The sequence below is a fragment of the Catharus ustulatus genome, chromosome 11 (genome assembly GCF_009819885.2).
Source record: "Catharus ustulatus isolate bCatUst1 chromosome 11, bCatUst1.pri.v2, whole genome shotgun sequence".
Lineage (NCBI taxonomy): Eukaryota > Metazoa > Chordata > Aves > Passeriformes > Turdidae > Catharus > Catharus ustulatus.
The window spans coordinates 12505134-12520706 of NC_046231.1; the positions used below are offsets into that span (position 1 = coordinate 12505134).

Here is a 15573-nt window from a genome sequence, read left to right on the forward strand (position 1 = left end):
GTCAATATAACAGGTATAGAAACAAAGAAGGTGAAAGCAGAGCAGAGGAAGGGAAGTAATGACACTAGCAGTGCTATTGTGGTTGTTAAACAGCAGTTGATTTGTCACAGGGTACAGATGGGCTGGAGTTGTAAAACTGTTTTATGTTTTCTAGTCATAATGAAGCAAGAGCACAGAGATGAGGTGGATCTGTCTGCTGTTCCGTCCTTGGCCCTGCCGCACGCGGGCAGCGTGCAGGGCCTGCACTCGATGCGAACCCAGCTGCCTTCGCCAGAGCAAGGGCACCCCCACGACAGTTTGCTGTCCACGTCACCCAGGAGCCTCGTGTGTCCCGTCCAGCCCCCCTACACGGCCATGGTGACCTCGGCAGTGCCACACCTGCCACACATGCAGGGTAGAAACCTCAGTCCAAGTGAAGAGTGTCATGTTCTGCCTCCTGCTGTGGTTCAGTCTTTTCAGGTAACATCAGCACCTCCTGTGAGGCCTTCTTACCAGCCTATGCAGTCTAACGATGTGTACAATGGACAGCCTGGTCTTCCTATGAACTCTGCCTCCAGCCAAGGATTTGATGCGATTTCATTTCCGCAAGACACGGCTGTACCTCATTTGATAAATCTCAGCTGCCAAGCTCTACCACCAGTGCAGTTCCATTCTTCAAATCCAGGTTCTGTGTCAGCATCAAGTCCAGCAGGACACCCCCTGGCACACGCAGCTCATTCGGGACAGTCGTCTGCTCACCTGCCGTCGCTGGGATACCACTGCCCGGGCAGCGGGCAGGGCTCCATCCCGTCTGCCATGAGCCGCTCCCTCGGCCAGGCTTCTCCCCAGCTGCAGCAGGTCCCGTACCATTCTCCAAACCCAGCGTCCGCTTCTTCCCCGTCCCCGACAGCTTCCCACCCGCTGGGCCACTCGCCGCTCTCGGGCCCCTCTTCGCCCCAGCTCCAGCCTCTGCCTTACCAATCTCCGAGCTCAGGACCCGCCCCATCGCCGCCGCCCGGGAGCCGCTCGGGGCAGCACTCGCCGCAGGCCGCCAGCCCCGCGCTGGCAGCCCTGGGCACGGTGTCACCCCTGGGGCCCCACCCCGTGTGTGACTCATCTCCCTTTGCACCCGAGGGGGCAGCTGTTCACATCAAGCCAGAGCCCGAAGACCGGGAACTGAATTTTCAAACCATAGGACTACAAGACATCACACTAGATGATGGTAAGTGCATATAGTATTGCAATACTGGGGTTATAATGGGCACAAAACTACAAAGTGGGTGTGGGAGGGTTGTTTTATTTAGAACACACTGCTCTTCACAGAAGGAAATTTATATCATCAGAATGGAGTCATATTTTTGTGTCCAAAGCAACAGCTTGTTTAAAACCAATTATATTGGCTGTTAATTTGTAGTTGCACAATTCAAGCATTTCAGTCTGATTTGCCCTCAGATTTTGGTTTTGTTGTAAAACGAGGCTTGTGGATCAGCTCCTGCACATTGGCACCTTGTATTCAGGAAAGTCATTTGAAGTCTTTTCTGATTGGCTCGTTGATATGTTTCAGTGAAAACCATGATACACTATCTAAGTTGCATAGATGTAGTTTGGAGTCTTGTTTCTTGGAGTTGTCCCAGGTTTGAAGGGCAGGCTGGTGTTTTGATAATCTATCACATGCATTTTGGCACTGTCTTGGTCTCCTCACAGACGTTCTGTAGATACCTGTCATCATTCAGCACCTCTGCTCACAGCAACTGTTTGCTTTCTCCACTCTGGCTACCTTTTTGAGAAGTTCACTTGTTTAACATAAGCAGAACAAGGACATTTTATAATGCTGAAGGCCAGACTATAAAGGACTGTATTGTAAACATTTGGTCAATTTTTGAATTTATTTATTTATTAAATAGTTATTTTCCAACTAAGTGAAAAAAGAAAAATATCAGATCCTAAACATCATATTATTTGAGGTGTTGATGCAAAGGAATTTAAAGGAAATGTCACACTAATAAAATCTAGAATATAAGACCTGGCCTTAAAAGTTGTGTACAGTGTGTTTGGTTTTGATGAAGGGAATCATGTCAGTGTCTCTTCTCTTAAGTAGCCTTAAATGTTGTGGTTTGGGGTTTTATTAACCATCCCTGGTAATTACTTAATTGCATCAGCAGTATAATACAGACTTAAGTGTAGGCCATCTGTTAAGTATCGTGTCAGTCCCAGCTCCTCGCATAAATGGAACTTTGCTATTGTTACCTCCAGACAGCAGTAATAAAACTTAGTAAGAAATGCCTTTAAAGACATGGCATAGTAGGAAGAAAACAAGAGAAACCAATCTAGCTGAGCTTACAGTTCAATGGCCACCTTAATTAAACAAAGCTCTCTTTTTAGAAACACTGTTTATCAATCAACTTAAGTTTATTTAGAAAGGAAGGAAGAGACTGATTCTGTCAAGGACTTGCTGAGGGGAGAAAAGCAAGGCTTTATGAAACAGCATGCAGCAAAAAAATAGCATTTTATACTTCTGTATAGAGGAGCGAGAAAGAAATCTGATGTTTCCAGAAGTGTCAGGTTAGAATCTACTTTTGTCTCATCCTTCTTCTCTCCACACCCACAAAAAAATGTAGAAACAAATAAGATATAACGAAATACTCTAGTTAGACTGTTCAGAGTAAGCAGAAGTGTTTAGTACTTGTGAGCATCTTGGCAGTATGCACAGTAAGAAGATTTTTTTTCTCTATGTCACAACTATTTGTTGCTTTTTTGATACTATTTCCTTTGCTTAGCACTGAAAGTCCTGCCTTGTTCCTGTGCTGACAAAGCCATGGAATCACAGGAGACAGAAGCTGTTGGAGCCCCACTGAAAGTGTGGCCACTTGCTGATGGTTTAGAGTACAGTGAACATGAGAGTCAAATGGCCACAGCTTAATTAACTTCTTTTTTTAAATGATTGTTGTAGAAAATTAAAGAAGCTCTGATAACTGCTGATTAAATATACTTCATCTATGGAAAATTGACCATGGATTTAAATGCTGAACTTGCCCTTGGCAGCAACACTGTGTTTGTGAGCAGATTCCTGCCTTTCCCTTCCATGTTGCTGCTGTACGATGATTTCCTGGGCATTGGGTTTGGGGCTTGTTTGCATTTCCAGTCTGCAAATACAAATCAGATGTCGGGCATGAAACCTGCTGTTCCAAAAGTCTGGAAGGGCACAGTGACAGGAAGCAAAGCTGCTCAGTTCTCTCAATGTGAGTGAATACTTCCTCTGCTTAATCAGCTTTAAGGGAAAAAAAGCCCATGTTTACACATGAACACTTTTTTCAAAAAATTATCTGACATATTACTCTGGTTTAAAAAATAATTCTAAAATTTCTTTTTATGTATAATTGAATTTTAGTTTTTGTACAAATAGAGCCAGGCAAAAATAGCAAATAGGCTATTCTACAATAATGTTATAACAATTAAAGAAAAAAATCCAAACATAATTACATACATAAAATGAGTGTTGATACAATATGTTCTCCGAGCTAATACATCAAACCTGAAAGCTCTACTTAGTTGGAAAATAGGTTTTTGAGGGCTACCAATTAAGGCAAATAAACCTCTCAAAATAAAACACTAAGGCAAAGCCAGTTGAAAATTCTTTAAATCATGTCTGGATTACCAACCTTAAATATTTAAATCAGTAGTCTTAAAATAAACAAAAAACTCTGAGAGCATAAATTATGTTCCTTCTTTTAAGTAATGTATACTGTTTCAAAATTAAAATAGTATCTATTTCTTTGCCAAGAAAATATTTCAATAAATATTTTACAAAATTTCAGTGTAGTATGGGAGTGCTACCCCATGATAAATTGATCCCAGAATAACTGTGTAGCTCAACAACAACTGTTTTAAAATTCTTAAAAACAAAATCCCAACAAAAGAACACTCGAAACTGGGAAACCCCCACCTCCAGATGTGGCAGTGTGGATAGTAGTTACATTAATTCATTCAAGTGAAGTAACTTACTGCCTCTTCAGCCAACATTCAGGTCTTTTCTTAAAAACACACCAAAACCTTTCCAAATCAGTACATAATACAGAGCCACAAAGCTGCTTCATCCATCAGTGCTCAAGCCAAGAGCATCTGCATTAGTCTCAGCATCTCCTGCAAAGTGTAACACATTTGCAGCTTCCCTGCAAAGTCCAAGGTGTTTGCCAGTGACCAGATGGAGAATCTTTTAAAATGTTGTTGTATTTCTTTGCCCTTTACCCGTGCTCAGTTCAGACTGTGGTTGAGGACAGGTTGCACATCGGAAAGGCAGATCCTGCCCATGTATCAGCACAAAGGATGCTTCTTTTGTTTTCCCCCCATACTGAACTTTGTGTGACTCTTCATTGTCTTGTTTTTCAGGAGGACCTTGTTGATGTCCTTAGACTTTCCTAATCTTCACCTTTTATTTTTTACTTTTAAGTTTTGTTTCCCCCTTCCTTTCCTTGCATCCTACAGGGAACACCTTCTAGTTCACTTGTAACAAGGGATCAAAATGCATGAGGTCACACAGATACAAACTTCAAATTACCTTATAAAATGTATTTGAAACATAATACAATTTCGAAGCCGTATTGTATGCTACTACTTCAAAGGTCTTCTGAAAAAGTTCCCTTTTCTGCTTAGGTTTTTGCAGTAGTCAGGCTGCAGAAGCTCAGAAACTTTTGGGCTGGAACTAAGTAAGAGCAGCATGCACTTTTATTCATCCCCTCTACTTTTTATATCCCCCAGTGTGTGGGACATTTTTTCCCTTAGTATCTTTCAGCAAATCAGCCCTCTGGCCAACACCTCAGGTTAACATTTCCCTGGATAGACAGTGGAATGTTTAGGGCTGCAAATAGATGTAAACAAGGCAGCTGAAGTGACTGGAAACAGGCAGCTGGTCATTTCTGGCCTTTCCCATATCCATCATCCATACTGGACTCTGCTGCACACACATCTAATAAAGTTTCTTCCCCACTGGAAAGAAAAGTTACTCAAAGTTAGACTCAGTCTGGTTATATGATGAGACCTAATTAATTTCCACCCCCTCTGTTTTTAAAAAGTGGTTTACCTGTTCCCACTGTCAAATGTTAGGTTTAAAACTGTTCCAATACTGTTGATCTCAAATTTAATCTTTTGTGGTTTGCAGTTTAGGAGGGAGTTTACCTTGGATTTCCTGGCTTTCTACAGTGATGAGATTTCTAATATGTACACCTGTATTTAACCATTTTTAAGGTGGTGTTTGGCTGTATCCTGCAAACCAGGATGACCTTCTTCTAATCCTCTTACATTTTGTTACTCATTGCATCTCCATTACATAAAGCTGGAGATTAGAAAATCCAGTATGTGCATTTACTATAAATCATAACTAGAAATCCCCTAAGCACTTTGTGTATATAAGGCTGCTTTGTCAGATGTATTCCATGTAGAACTCTAAGCCATTAGCATTCATTCATTTTAATAGTTCTGTGATAACTATCTGATAAATTCTCTTGCTGAAAAGCTCAGATTATTCTGATCATGGCTAGAAGATTTGTACCTCTTTGCAGGCAGTTTTTTGTTACTGTAGCTTCAGCTTAATTTCTGGAGAATCAAATTGGTGAGTAATAGGAAAATATTGGAGAAGGACTATACTTTGTATTTCTGTCTATATTTTAAAACTTGCTCATTAACAGATTAGTGTTAATTAAGGCAGTATCCTGCCATTGGAGGTCTGCAGAAGCACAGAAAGTTCTGAATGCTGGACTCTGGTGTAGTGTGGAGGAGACCAGTTCAAACTTGAGATGTACCTCTCAAATCCAGGTGTTTTTATTGTCTCCTGAGTACAGAGCAAAGTGTTGCACCTTGCAGTGTGTCCAGCACAGCCAAGGACTGACTCTAACTTACACTGTGCTTGGAACTCCCAGAGCAATCCTGCACTGAAAGGCATTCTGAAAATTATACCAGTATACATTGTTCAGTGAAGTCGTGTTCAAACCCCTTTTTTAGCATTCTGATTGTTAAATCTGTATTGCCATGCACTATCCATGCAGTAAAAAGCAGTCCTGCAATGAGATATTGAGGTGATAAGGCAGAATCTGAAATGTATTGAAAGATAATGGAAATCTACTTTGAGAAATGTGTGTTATGAACAAAAAGATCCAGACCAAGCAGTAGTTTAAAAGCTGAAGGGTGGAGCAGTGAGCAAAGGGGAAATGTTTTTCATCAGGGGTTGTCAGCAGTTAAAGGGTGCTTTGACCATATCTTCTAGGGAATTCACTCACTGTGTCCATAAAATCTGTGTCAGTGAGGCATCCAGTGACAAGACCAGTTACAGATTTCTAATGTGTAAAAATGTCAGCTAAATCCTCAGGTGTCTATGGCCAGCTCTCCCTGTGTGAGCCCATGAACATCTCATAACTAATGCAAAGTAAACTCAACTGGCTCACCACTTCAAAAGGATTCCCATTCAGGAATTAGAAGAACTTAGAGACTTCTTCCATCGGTGCAGGTGGCACTTCTGCCCCAAGATGTGGCTGCTGGCTATTGGCATTAGAACTGGAAGGAGCTCAGCACGCCTTGTGACCCTGGAAAAAATCCACAGTCCCTTCAGCACCACTTTCCACTGCATGGCCCACGTGTCCTCTAGAGCCAAGGCTTGTGCTGAATTCTGTCAGACTCAGCTCTCTCTTGTGTGAGAGAAAAGGTAAACATGACTGCAATGAGTTGGTTTCTCCAGGATACAGAAATGCAGAGTGTGACAGCATAGCCAAGCCATGAGCAGGGTATTTGTTGGTGTAGCAGATAATTGCAGAGCTGGTGCTGTGATTCTGCAGGCACATTTAATTTTTCTATGCAGCTATAAACATAATGTGCACAGGAAAACTATACTCCAGCATTCATACAGTTAATTGAACAAAAAAAAAAAAAGTAGTACTGCTTAGTGAAGTTGGCATTAAACCTGAAATTACTGAAAGCAATCCTGGCCTATGGTTTGTAATGGTGTGTGCAAGGCAGCCCACCCTGTCTGTGGTGGTGTGCCACAGCAGCCATGGCCTGACTTGTGACTGGTTTGGTCTCAGCTGGCTGCTCCAGCACTGGCAACTGAGGGTTAATTAGAGCCTGGCAGCTTCTTCTTTTTTGTTAGGGAGAGTTGACACTTGCTGGTCATGTGGAGACAAAACCAGGCTAAATATACTGCACTAAGCAATGTGACGTAATTGCAGGGATTCTTCACATAAATCCAGCTGGTAGAGTTCTGTCTGGAGCTGACAGAAGAAGGTGTGTCCCAGGAAATGTGTGCTGCAGTCTGCCCATAATTTTCCTTGGGGTTTGCTGATCCTTGCTACCTCTGTCAGGAGAGCAATTCACTTACTTGTCCTCTAAAATACATAATTTGTATCACACTTTGTGAAGCACATTGAAAAAACTGCACTCTGTGCTACTCACTGAAGCAGCACAGCAGACAATCGTGCATTCTAGAATATTTTGGGAGATTTACTTTTCTAAAACTGGTACATCTAGATTATGTCCCACAGCCCACACGTCCTGCTTCAGTTCAGCAGCAGTAAAGGATACACAGGCTAAAGTTTTAATCAGATAGTACTACAAAAACAGGAAATTAATTGACTGCTGTAGGAAGAGATCCTGAAAACCAAATGGGATGACTCCATGAGCTCTTTGGTCTGCCTGTATCCATAACAGAACTCTAATTTTAATTTGACTTCCTACTTTGACCCAAACCAGGTGCTGATAATTGAGGGTTTAAAGCTTTTCTTAACCTTTCTTTACTTAAAGACTGAGTCAGGACAATGAGGTCGTTCAAAAAAGTACAAATTTTTGATCAGTTAAACAGATCTACCAGGTGTCATTTTTCTTGATTTTTGTTTCAACTTCCTAGTTTTCATTTTGACTTTATACTCTTTGGTTACAGAATGTATTTTAGTGGTAAAAAGCATTCTCAAATGTTTAGGATATTACAAAGTATGAAGGTATTTTCAATGTATATTTTTCTGGTACTTCAAGTTCTGTCTAATGTGTGTGTGTAGAACAAAATCTTTATGCTGTATCACACAGTTAAAAGGCTGTTGCTGTATGTCCCACGTTTCCCAAACAAGCAGCAGTGTGTGCCCCAAGGCAGTGCATGCTCTGTTCCAGAAGGTGCTGTTTGGAGATGCTGTGTGTGCTGTGCATGGCACCGTTTGTCAGGGATTGATAAAAGCAAACACTCACCGCTGTCAGCAGCTTTGGGAGCGCACACAAAAACCTCAGCATCTTGCTAAGTATGAACCTAATTAGAAAAATTGCTCAGAAACATATTTCTCTACCAGAGTGACACATAATCCTTACTGTATAAGCTATGCTGTCTTTATGGTGCAGAGGCTGCTGCTTTATGAGCTAATGAACTCCACTGTTCTCTCTGGAGGCTTTTTGTCAGTGTTCATTGTCTGCTCTTTTGAAAGCTTCACCTTTCTAAAGAGGGTTGTTGATACAATTAATTTGTTTAATCACAATGCAGTTTCCTGCCCATGTGTCTGGATTCATTAGATCTTTATTTAAATATCACTTTCTTGCTGTTTCCACCATAATTGATAGGGAAAAACGATCTTTTCTTATCCCCTATTATTTGACAAGAATTTGTCCTTAATGTACTCCTTTCCTTCACAATGGCAGCGGAGGTTTTCATTGAAACCCAGATAATGCTTTCCACTTCCCATTTAAACACATGTAACTTTACACTTTGAACAATTAAGCATAAGAAGTCACCCAAAGAGGCAATTTGAGCTGCTTGAATTTCAGAAGGAAGTAAGAGTAGATTCCTTTGTTCTCCCAGGAGTCATCCCTAAGCAGGGCTTAGAAACCATGCTGGCAAAACAAGTGTGTGCCTCTATCCAGAAGACACAAATTAGCCAGGGTCCAGAGTAATTTTGCTAACTGTGTTAAAGCCTAGTTGACTAAACTTGCAACCCTGTCTTGGGCAGGAAAAAACCCCAAATCCAACCCTGTTGTATGCTCTGCATAGCCACTAATGACAACTGAATAAACACAGACTTGTTGGTTAAAATGATGCATACGCTATTTGATATTGATTTTTCCTCTAGGAAAAGCAGTTCCATGAAATGCAGCTGTGCACTGCCTGCAGGGTTTCTCAGGTAGGCCAGGTGTGAGGGAGCCCCCTGTGCCAAGATAACACTTGGTTGTGCCTCGAGCTGTGTGGCCCTGCTGCAGAGCCGTGCCTTGGGCAGGGTGTGCAGTGGCACAGCAAAGGGCAGTCAGAGCTGAGAGCAGCCACAGCTCCCTGTGCTTGGGGGACAGGGAAAATGGCACCAAAGGTTTTGTTTACTAAGACTCTTGCCTGCCCTGGAGCTGCTGTCAAGGGCCACAAGTGCTTCTAATTTGACCACAGTAAGTAAAGCAAATTGACAAAACTGAAGGAGGGATGTTCTAAACACAAATACTAAAATCAAATTTAAGTAGTATAAATACATGATGATACAACTAGGCAGACATCCAGAAAATTAACCATTACCTTTATGGCTCTGGCTGCTAAATGAAAAGTAACTATGCAAGTAAATATACAAGATAAGTGATACTGTTTTTAGTAGGCACTCTGATAACTTATTAATAGTTACTTATGTCACATACGCAGTGTTTGTGAATGAAATGGGGTATTTCAATTTAGTGCTATTAAAAAAATCAAAATGAAAATCACTTCCTGGTTGAGTGAACTGTAACTTCTTGGTTTAGTCCAGTCAGTAGTTATGTCTGTCTTCTTCTCTGACACAGACAGTTTTATCTCTGACCTGGAATACCAGCCATCAGGTTCAACAGAGAAATGGACTCAACATTCAGCACTCATGTCCAACTCCTATGTGGAAAATCTAGAGGGTGAGTCTGCTTACTGAAAAGCTTCAATGTTTGAAATTGGAGCACAAAGGAAAGGGGAAAGTGTTATAAGAGTTTTAAGAGCTGCAAGTGAAAAGCACTGTGTAATACTGAAGTATTGCTATAACTGGACACCTGTGTATTCTGAAATAGTTGGAAATGTAGCATTTGTGAACCAGGTGTGCATTCATTCAGTAAAAACCTCCACTCAAAGTATACAGAACTTCCTGAGTGCTGTAGGATCTAATAAAACAGCAGAAGAGAATATGAAAATCTTAAGCCAAATATGGGCAAGTAGAAGAATGGCCAGATCATTTAACTTAGAAATTTGGAATGTTTCTCTTTTTCAAAAAGATGAAGCAATGTCAGTTTAAATAGATGGAATCCAGTGACATGCACCACCAGTCAGAGTACTAGGAATACAGGTTCGTAACTAGATTTAGAGTTGAATGTGCTCTATAATTGGGTAAGAATGTCTGGATTTATTATTAGAAATTGTTGCATGGTATATTGGTCTTGTTTGTGTTTAGACTTCAGTGGTTTTCACTTTATTACAAACATGCCTAAAATGCTGAAGAACTATACTGTCCTTTTTTTTCAATACATATGCAAATACATTATAAACACTTATAACACATTCTACTTTCTCCATAGATTTGGAAGGTTAATAACTGTAAATAGATTCGGTAACAGTAAAATAACCAAGCTCTTCATAAAATTTTTACACAATTACTGTGTATACTGATCCTAAGTTTGCTTGTGAAACTGAAATAAACCACACTGGTCATTTGCCAGCTTTCAAGAAACTTAATTCTGCTTTCCTTACCTATCCAAATGTTATTAGTAAGGTAAGTAGCTCCCATTTGGAATGGCAAGCCAGAGAAAGGACTGTACACCAAGCTGACATTCCTATGTCTTGAAACAGCAAATCAATTAGTAAAATGCAAGTTACAACTTAGATTATTTCAGTATTCTACACTATATCCTGTACAATTCAGAATCTGGTAGGTTCAGAATAATTGTTGAAGAGCAGGAGATCTTGAAAAATGGAAATTCAGGCTAATAATAAATAGCCCTCAAGTACCAATATCCCCAACTGAAAAATAACACATAGGGTGGCAGCCCCCAAATTTAGGCCTGTGAAATGTATGCTGACAGGTCCCTTTTAAAAAGGGCACACAAACAGATACCCAGACCCAGAGAGAAGCACATTTATACACAAGTGTTAGGATTTGACAAATGCAATCAAGAAACATAGCATTTTTAAAAGTTAAAATAATGGGTCTTTTATGTATTTGGCATAATGTAGTGTGGTATTAATATGAGAACTGGGATTACAGAGGAAAGTAGGATGGGTTTGTACCTTGAAGAATGCTCAGTGTCAAATCAGACAAGTTAACTGTATCCACTGCCTGTACAGAATTCTTACAGAGCCAACTTTTAGGCTTAAATTAGGAAGAGCACAGCTTCTAAATTATACTGCTGCAGAGGAGAGCAACTGTGACTGTAGTGTGCTGCAGGAGATCAGAGCATCTGATCAAAGGCAGCAAGTAACTAATGGAATGCTTGAGTTATCCTTTAGAGAAGGGGTAGGTGAGATGATTGCTTCAGGAAGTTCCAAAACATGAAGAGACCCCCCATGAAGAAATATCTCTATTTGGTTGAAAAGAGTGCACAAAAACCTCTTGAAAAAATTAAATCTTGTTTTGTAGCAGTTTCAGCATTACAGGCTGTGACAAACTTGGAAAGACAAACTGTAGAAAACTATCAAGCTTATGAAAATATAATAGGTGGTCAAAAGAGTCAAGCAGTTGCAAGCAGTCTGCAAATTATTTATGAAGGTTCATATTAAGTGTGCAATTACTCTGCTGTGAGAGACTACAAGCTGCTTCCACATGGAGAAATCAGAAAAGAACATAAAAGTTATGAAGTTAAATGGGAAATGTGACCAACAAATGACAAATCAGTTATGCAGTTAAAATTAGGTAAGTGATCTTAGGAAGCTTTGTGTAGTGATGTTGACAGTTGAGGAACTAGAGATTCTCATGCCCAGAATCCTTTGAAAAAGAGACATGTTGCAGGACCTGTCCCAAGGTAAGGTGTCAGTAAAAAGGTTTCAGAACAGTGACAGTGACAATTGTCCTCAAGTAGATGACATGCCAGACAGCAGCTCTGGAAGAGTAAGCAACAGTTAATTATCAGCTGTAATGTAGAACCTGATGTAGAGCCTGGGTAAATGTGACACTGCTGCTGCTCAGCTATTTGTAAGGGTGAAAACTAAAAACTGTCTAGAAACCTTTACAGGAAGATCTTGTGGTTAAAGAAAACCAGGCAGTTAGAGAAAAAGTGGAAAATGAGTAAGGGAAAGAATAAAAACTGCACTCATCAATACAGTGTTAACTATCCCCATTTAAAACTGTCTTGAATTTTAAATGGACAGTTCTATGAAAACTTGCTCAGTAGTGTTAGAAGTCTTGAAAGGGTGAATAAATGTTAGGAATGTCTAGGGAATAGCAGAGAATAAGCAAATGCTATTCCTTAGATCTGTTTTGTGGCCACATTTTATTCCTGATGCCACAAAGGAATTAGATGAATTCCTGTTGTTGGATCTGCTAGAACTCTGCAGCCAGAAAAAGGAATGAAGAGAAAATGCCCAATATAATAAAATGAGTGGGGGGGTACAGAAAGGGTAATGGAAGATAATTCCTGGGAAAGAAACCAGTAAGTGGCCACCAAGTAATCCTGGGGACAGTTCAGCCCATCTAAAAGCATTGCTACTGCCATAGGGAGTTCAGCTTTGGAATCTGCTGTCACAGAATGTTGCAGTTGACAGAATTTTGCACAGACTTAGAAGAGCCCAGGGAGAAAAATCCAAATGGGACTATTTGGTGTAAAAGATACTGTCCCTAACTCAGGAGTTCCCTGGGAAAACACATTTTGGAGGGTGGTGGAACACCCTGGGGTGTTGTATTTTGCATGGTTGTATTTTGCACACATCTCTGCTCTTACCCATTGCAGCCCTAGTGGACTGTGATCTGCACTGGTTTGCCTGAAGTTCTTCACAGGGGTTTTCAGGCAGTATTTTTGACTTAGAAAAACCTAAAATGTGTGGTAACTGCCAATAAGGAATTTGCTTGTCCTGTAGGAAGATTAGTGTCTTCCTGCAAGGAAAAAGAGGTTACTTGTATTATTCCCTGAAAGGCCTGTAGATTCAGGAATTTCCTTTTCTTATATTGTTATATAAAATCTGTATACTTACATATACTTCTGTTTTCCTTTGTGCTCCAGTAATTTTGATCTTTTAGCACGCAGAGCAGGGATATTAGATACAGAGCAATTCAGAAGCATGTTAGTTTTTGCTTGGCATTTGATTAAAAAAGATAATGCCTTTGCTTTTGATATTAGAACTTCAAACACCTTAAAAACACCTTAAGAGAACTTGTTATTATAAATTCATAGTTTGGGGGGGGCGTTCATTTATCCAAAATGTTCAGGATTTTATTATTAGAAGCACCAGCTTTCATGCTGATGTCATGCTTCATACACAAGAGCTTTGTTCTGTTCAAATCAGTGAACTTGAATCACTTTCTGTAGGTGGGAGTTTCTGCAGAGGGGTTGGTCAGTGCTGGAACAGCTGCTAAGATCAGCACCCATAGCTCTGGGTGTCACTCACTGCACAAATGGCTGAGCTGCTCAACCTAACTTTAGGTCTTTAAACTCTGCATTGCAAATTGCGAAGTGTGGAGAGCTCATCCTGGGCAGCTTGGCTGTCAGGCTGTGGGTTTGTCAGCTGTCCAGTGCAAGCCTTCAGTGGCCAAAGGTAAAGCCCTGGGCCCTGGGCAGGGGAAGACTGGGTGCTCCAGCTGCTTCCTCCTGTGCAGTGAGCAGGAGCTGGAAACAGAGCACAATGGGAAATTAAAACTATGAAATGCAAACCCAGTCAAACACAGTAAGTGATTGCCCTTGTTTTACAGCAGATCCAAAAGTCTGAGCTACTTTTACTCTATTCTACCCATATTGATGTTAAGATACTGCTTCATATTTTGCAGTTTTTACTTTTGTAGGCTGGAGCCTCTGTCTGACATTTGGTGCTTTCTCAATGAAGTGTGTTGCTCCTTCAAAGGGAAAAGCAATGCAATGCAACATTGCAGTATCACCAGTATTGACCAGGCCAATCTAATCTGTCTGTAGCAGATTTTATCCCTACCAATTTAAATTCTGTTCTGCACAATCTATTTTTAGCTGTTAGTGTAAATTTGCCAGCCAGCTTACATTCTGGATAAATACTAAGGGAGGAAAAGGTGAAACAATTGCACGTAAAGTAACAGCTGAAATTCTGAAGTCTGGGAAAACTGCCAAAGAGGTCAATTACATAGAGAAAAGTTGTTAAAATAATTTCCATTTCACAGCCTGATATTTAAAAAAAAAAGGAGAAAAAATATTTTAAAAACCTGCTGTATCACATTTCAATCTGTGCCATATCTGACAAGTTTTCAAAGTGCAGTTATCACTGTTATTTGGAGGAATATACCGTGTGTGTACACAGTGTAGTGTGTGCACCTCTCTCTCTTTTCATCTGCTCCAGTCATTATTTCAGGATTAGTGACCTGGACTATTAGCACAGAAAACACTTTGTAACAGTTTTTATTTTATTCACTCAGTTGACGTTGATGATCCAGAATGATTTTAGGTATCAGTAGATACCAAATGATTACTAACTATTAGCAAGGCCTCTGTAATGATTTAGTGTGTAAGACATTTCTGGTTCCTCCTGACTTGAGGAGTGACTAGAGGTCCAGGCTGTGGGATCAGCAGTCAACACCTGGCACCACAGGTACAAAACAGGCAGGGATTTAACTGGAAGGAGCAGTGGACTGAAAAGTCAAGGTCCTACTTCACAACTGTTCTGCTGAAGTCTAATGAAATTGGCTCTCTCCAAAGAGGCAGCCAAAGTATGAACAGCACACACATGAACCTGGCAGACAGAGCACAGAGAGCATGAAAACCATCCTGGGGATCTGTATTGCTGAATCCCAAACAAGCTCTGCAGCCTGCCCCTGCAAACTTGTGCTGAAGAAAGGAAATGGTACCAAGACAAGGAGGCTTAACAGAACCATGCATGCTGCTTTCCCAGTGTCTAGTTGCTAAAGGGATGGGGCTCTTAAGGTTAAGCAAAAGGGAGTATGAAATCTTTCTAGTTATATTTTTAGGACAGAGGAGCCCCTGCAGCCCATAATCAAAACTAGGAGAGATGGGATAAAGTGGTTTTTTAAAAGTAAAGAAATTCTGTTTTGTTTGTAAAGCATCAGCAATAGAGCCTGAGCTTGTCCTTTCTCAGAATTGTTGGAATTAGTTCCTCTCCCAATTTTTCACCTGAAGAGCTTGAGTTTTGCCATACAGTGTTGTAGAAAACCTGGATTTATATGCAGGAATTAAGTTTTCAGTTTTAATCACAGACTATTACATGTTGTATGCTTGCCCCTCCTTGGAGGAAGGTGACATGTCATGCATTCAGATACTTGCCTGTGGATTTCTCTTTTAGTCTTTAACACAAAAAGGAAAATGCTGTATGATTTCACCTTCAGCCTTGTACATTTTTATGCAGGATTTTATCTCTTCTTACTGACCACATGATTTGCATTTTAAACTGCTTTAATTTATACCATTCCCCATCAGAAAGACAAGTTCAGATAATGCTGGTATTATATGATTATTATATGTGCC

At 40.5% G+C, this 15573-nt stretch overlaps 1 protein-coding gene across 2 annotated transcripts in view; it reads left to right on the forward strand.

Annotated features, from left to right (window-relative positions):
• Positions 1 to 15573, forward strand: part of NFATC3 (nuclear factor of activated T cells 3) — a 62492-nt gene that overhangs the window by 41768 nt on the left and 5151 nt on the right. The window contains exons 9-10 of one of the 2 annotated variants that reach the window (XM_033069780.2): positions 155 to 1201; positions 9751 to 9852. In XM_033069780.2, coding sequence (XP_032925671.1) covers positions 155 to 1201; positions 9751 to 9852 — 1149 coding nt within the window. The remainder of the gene's footprint in view (positions 1 to 154; positions 1202 to 9750; positions 9853 to 15573) is intronic. The other variant, XM_033069782.2, reaches the window with a different exon arrangement.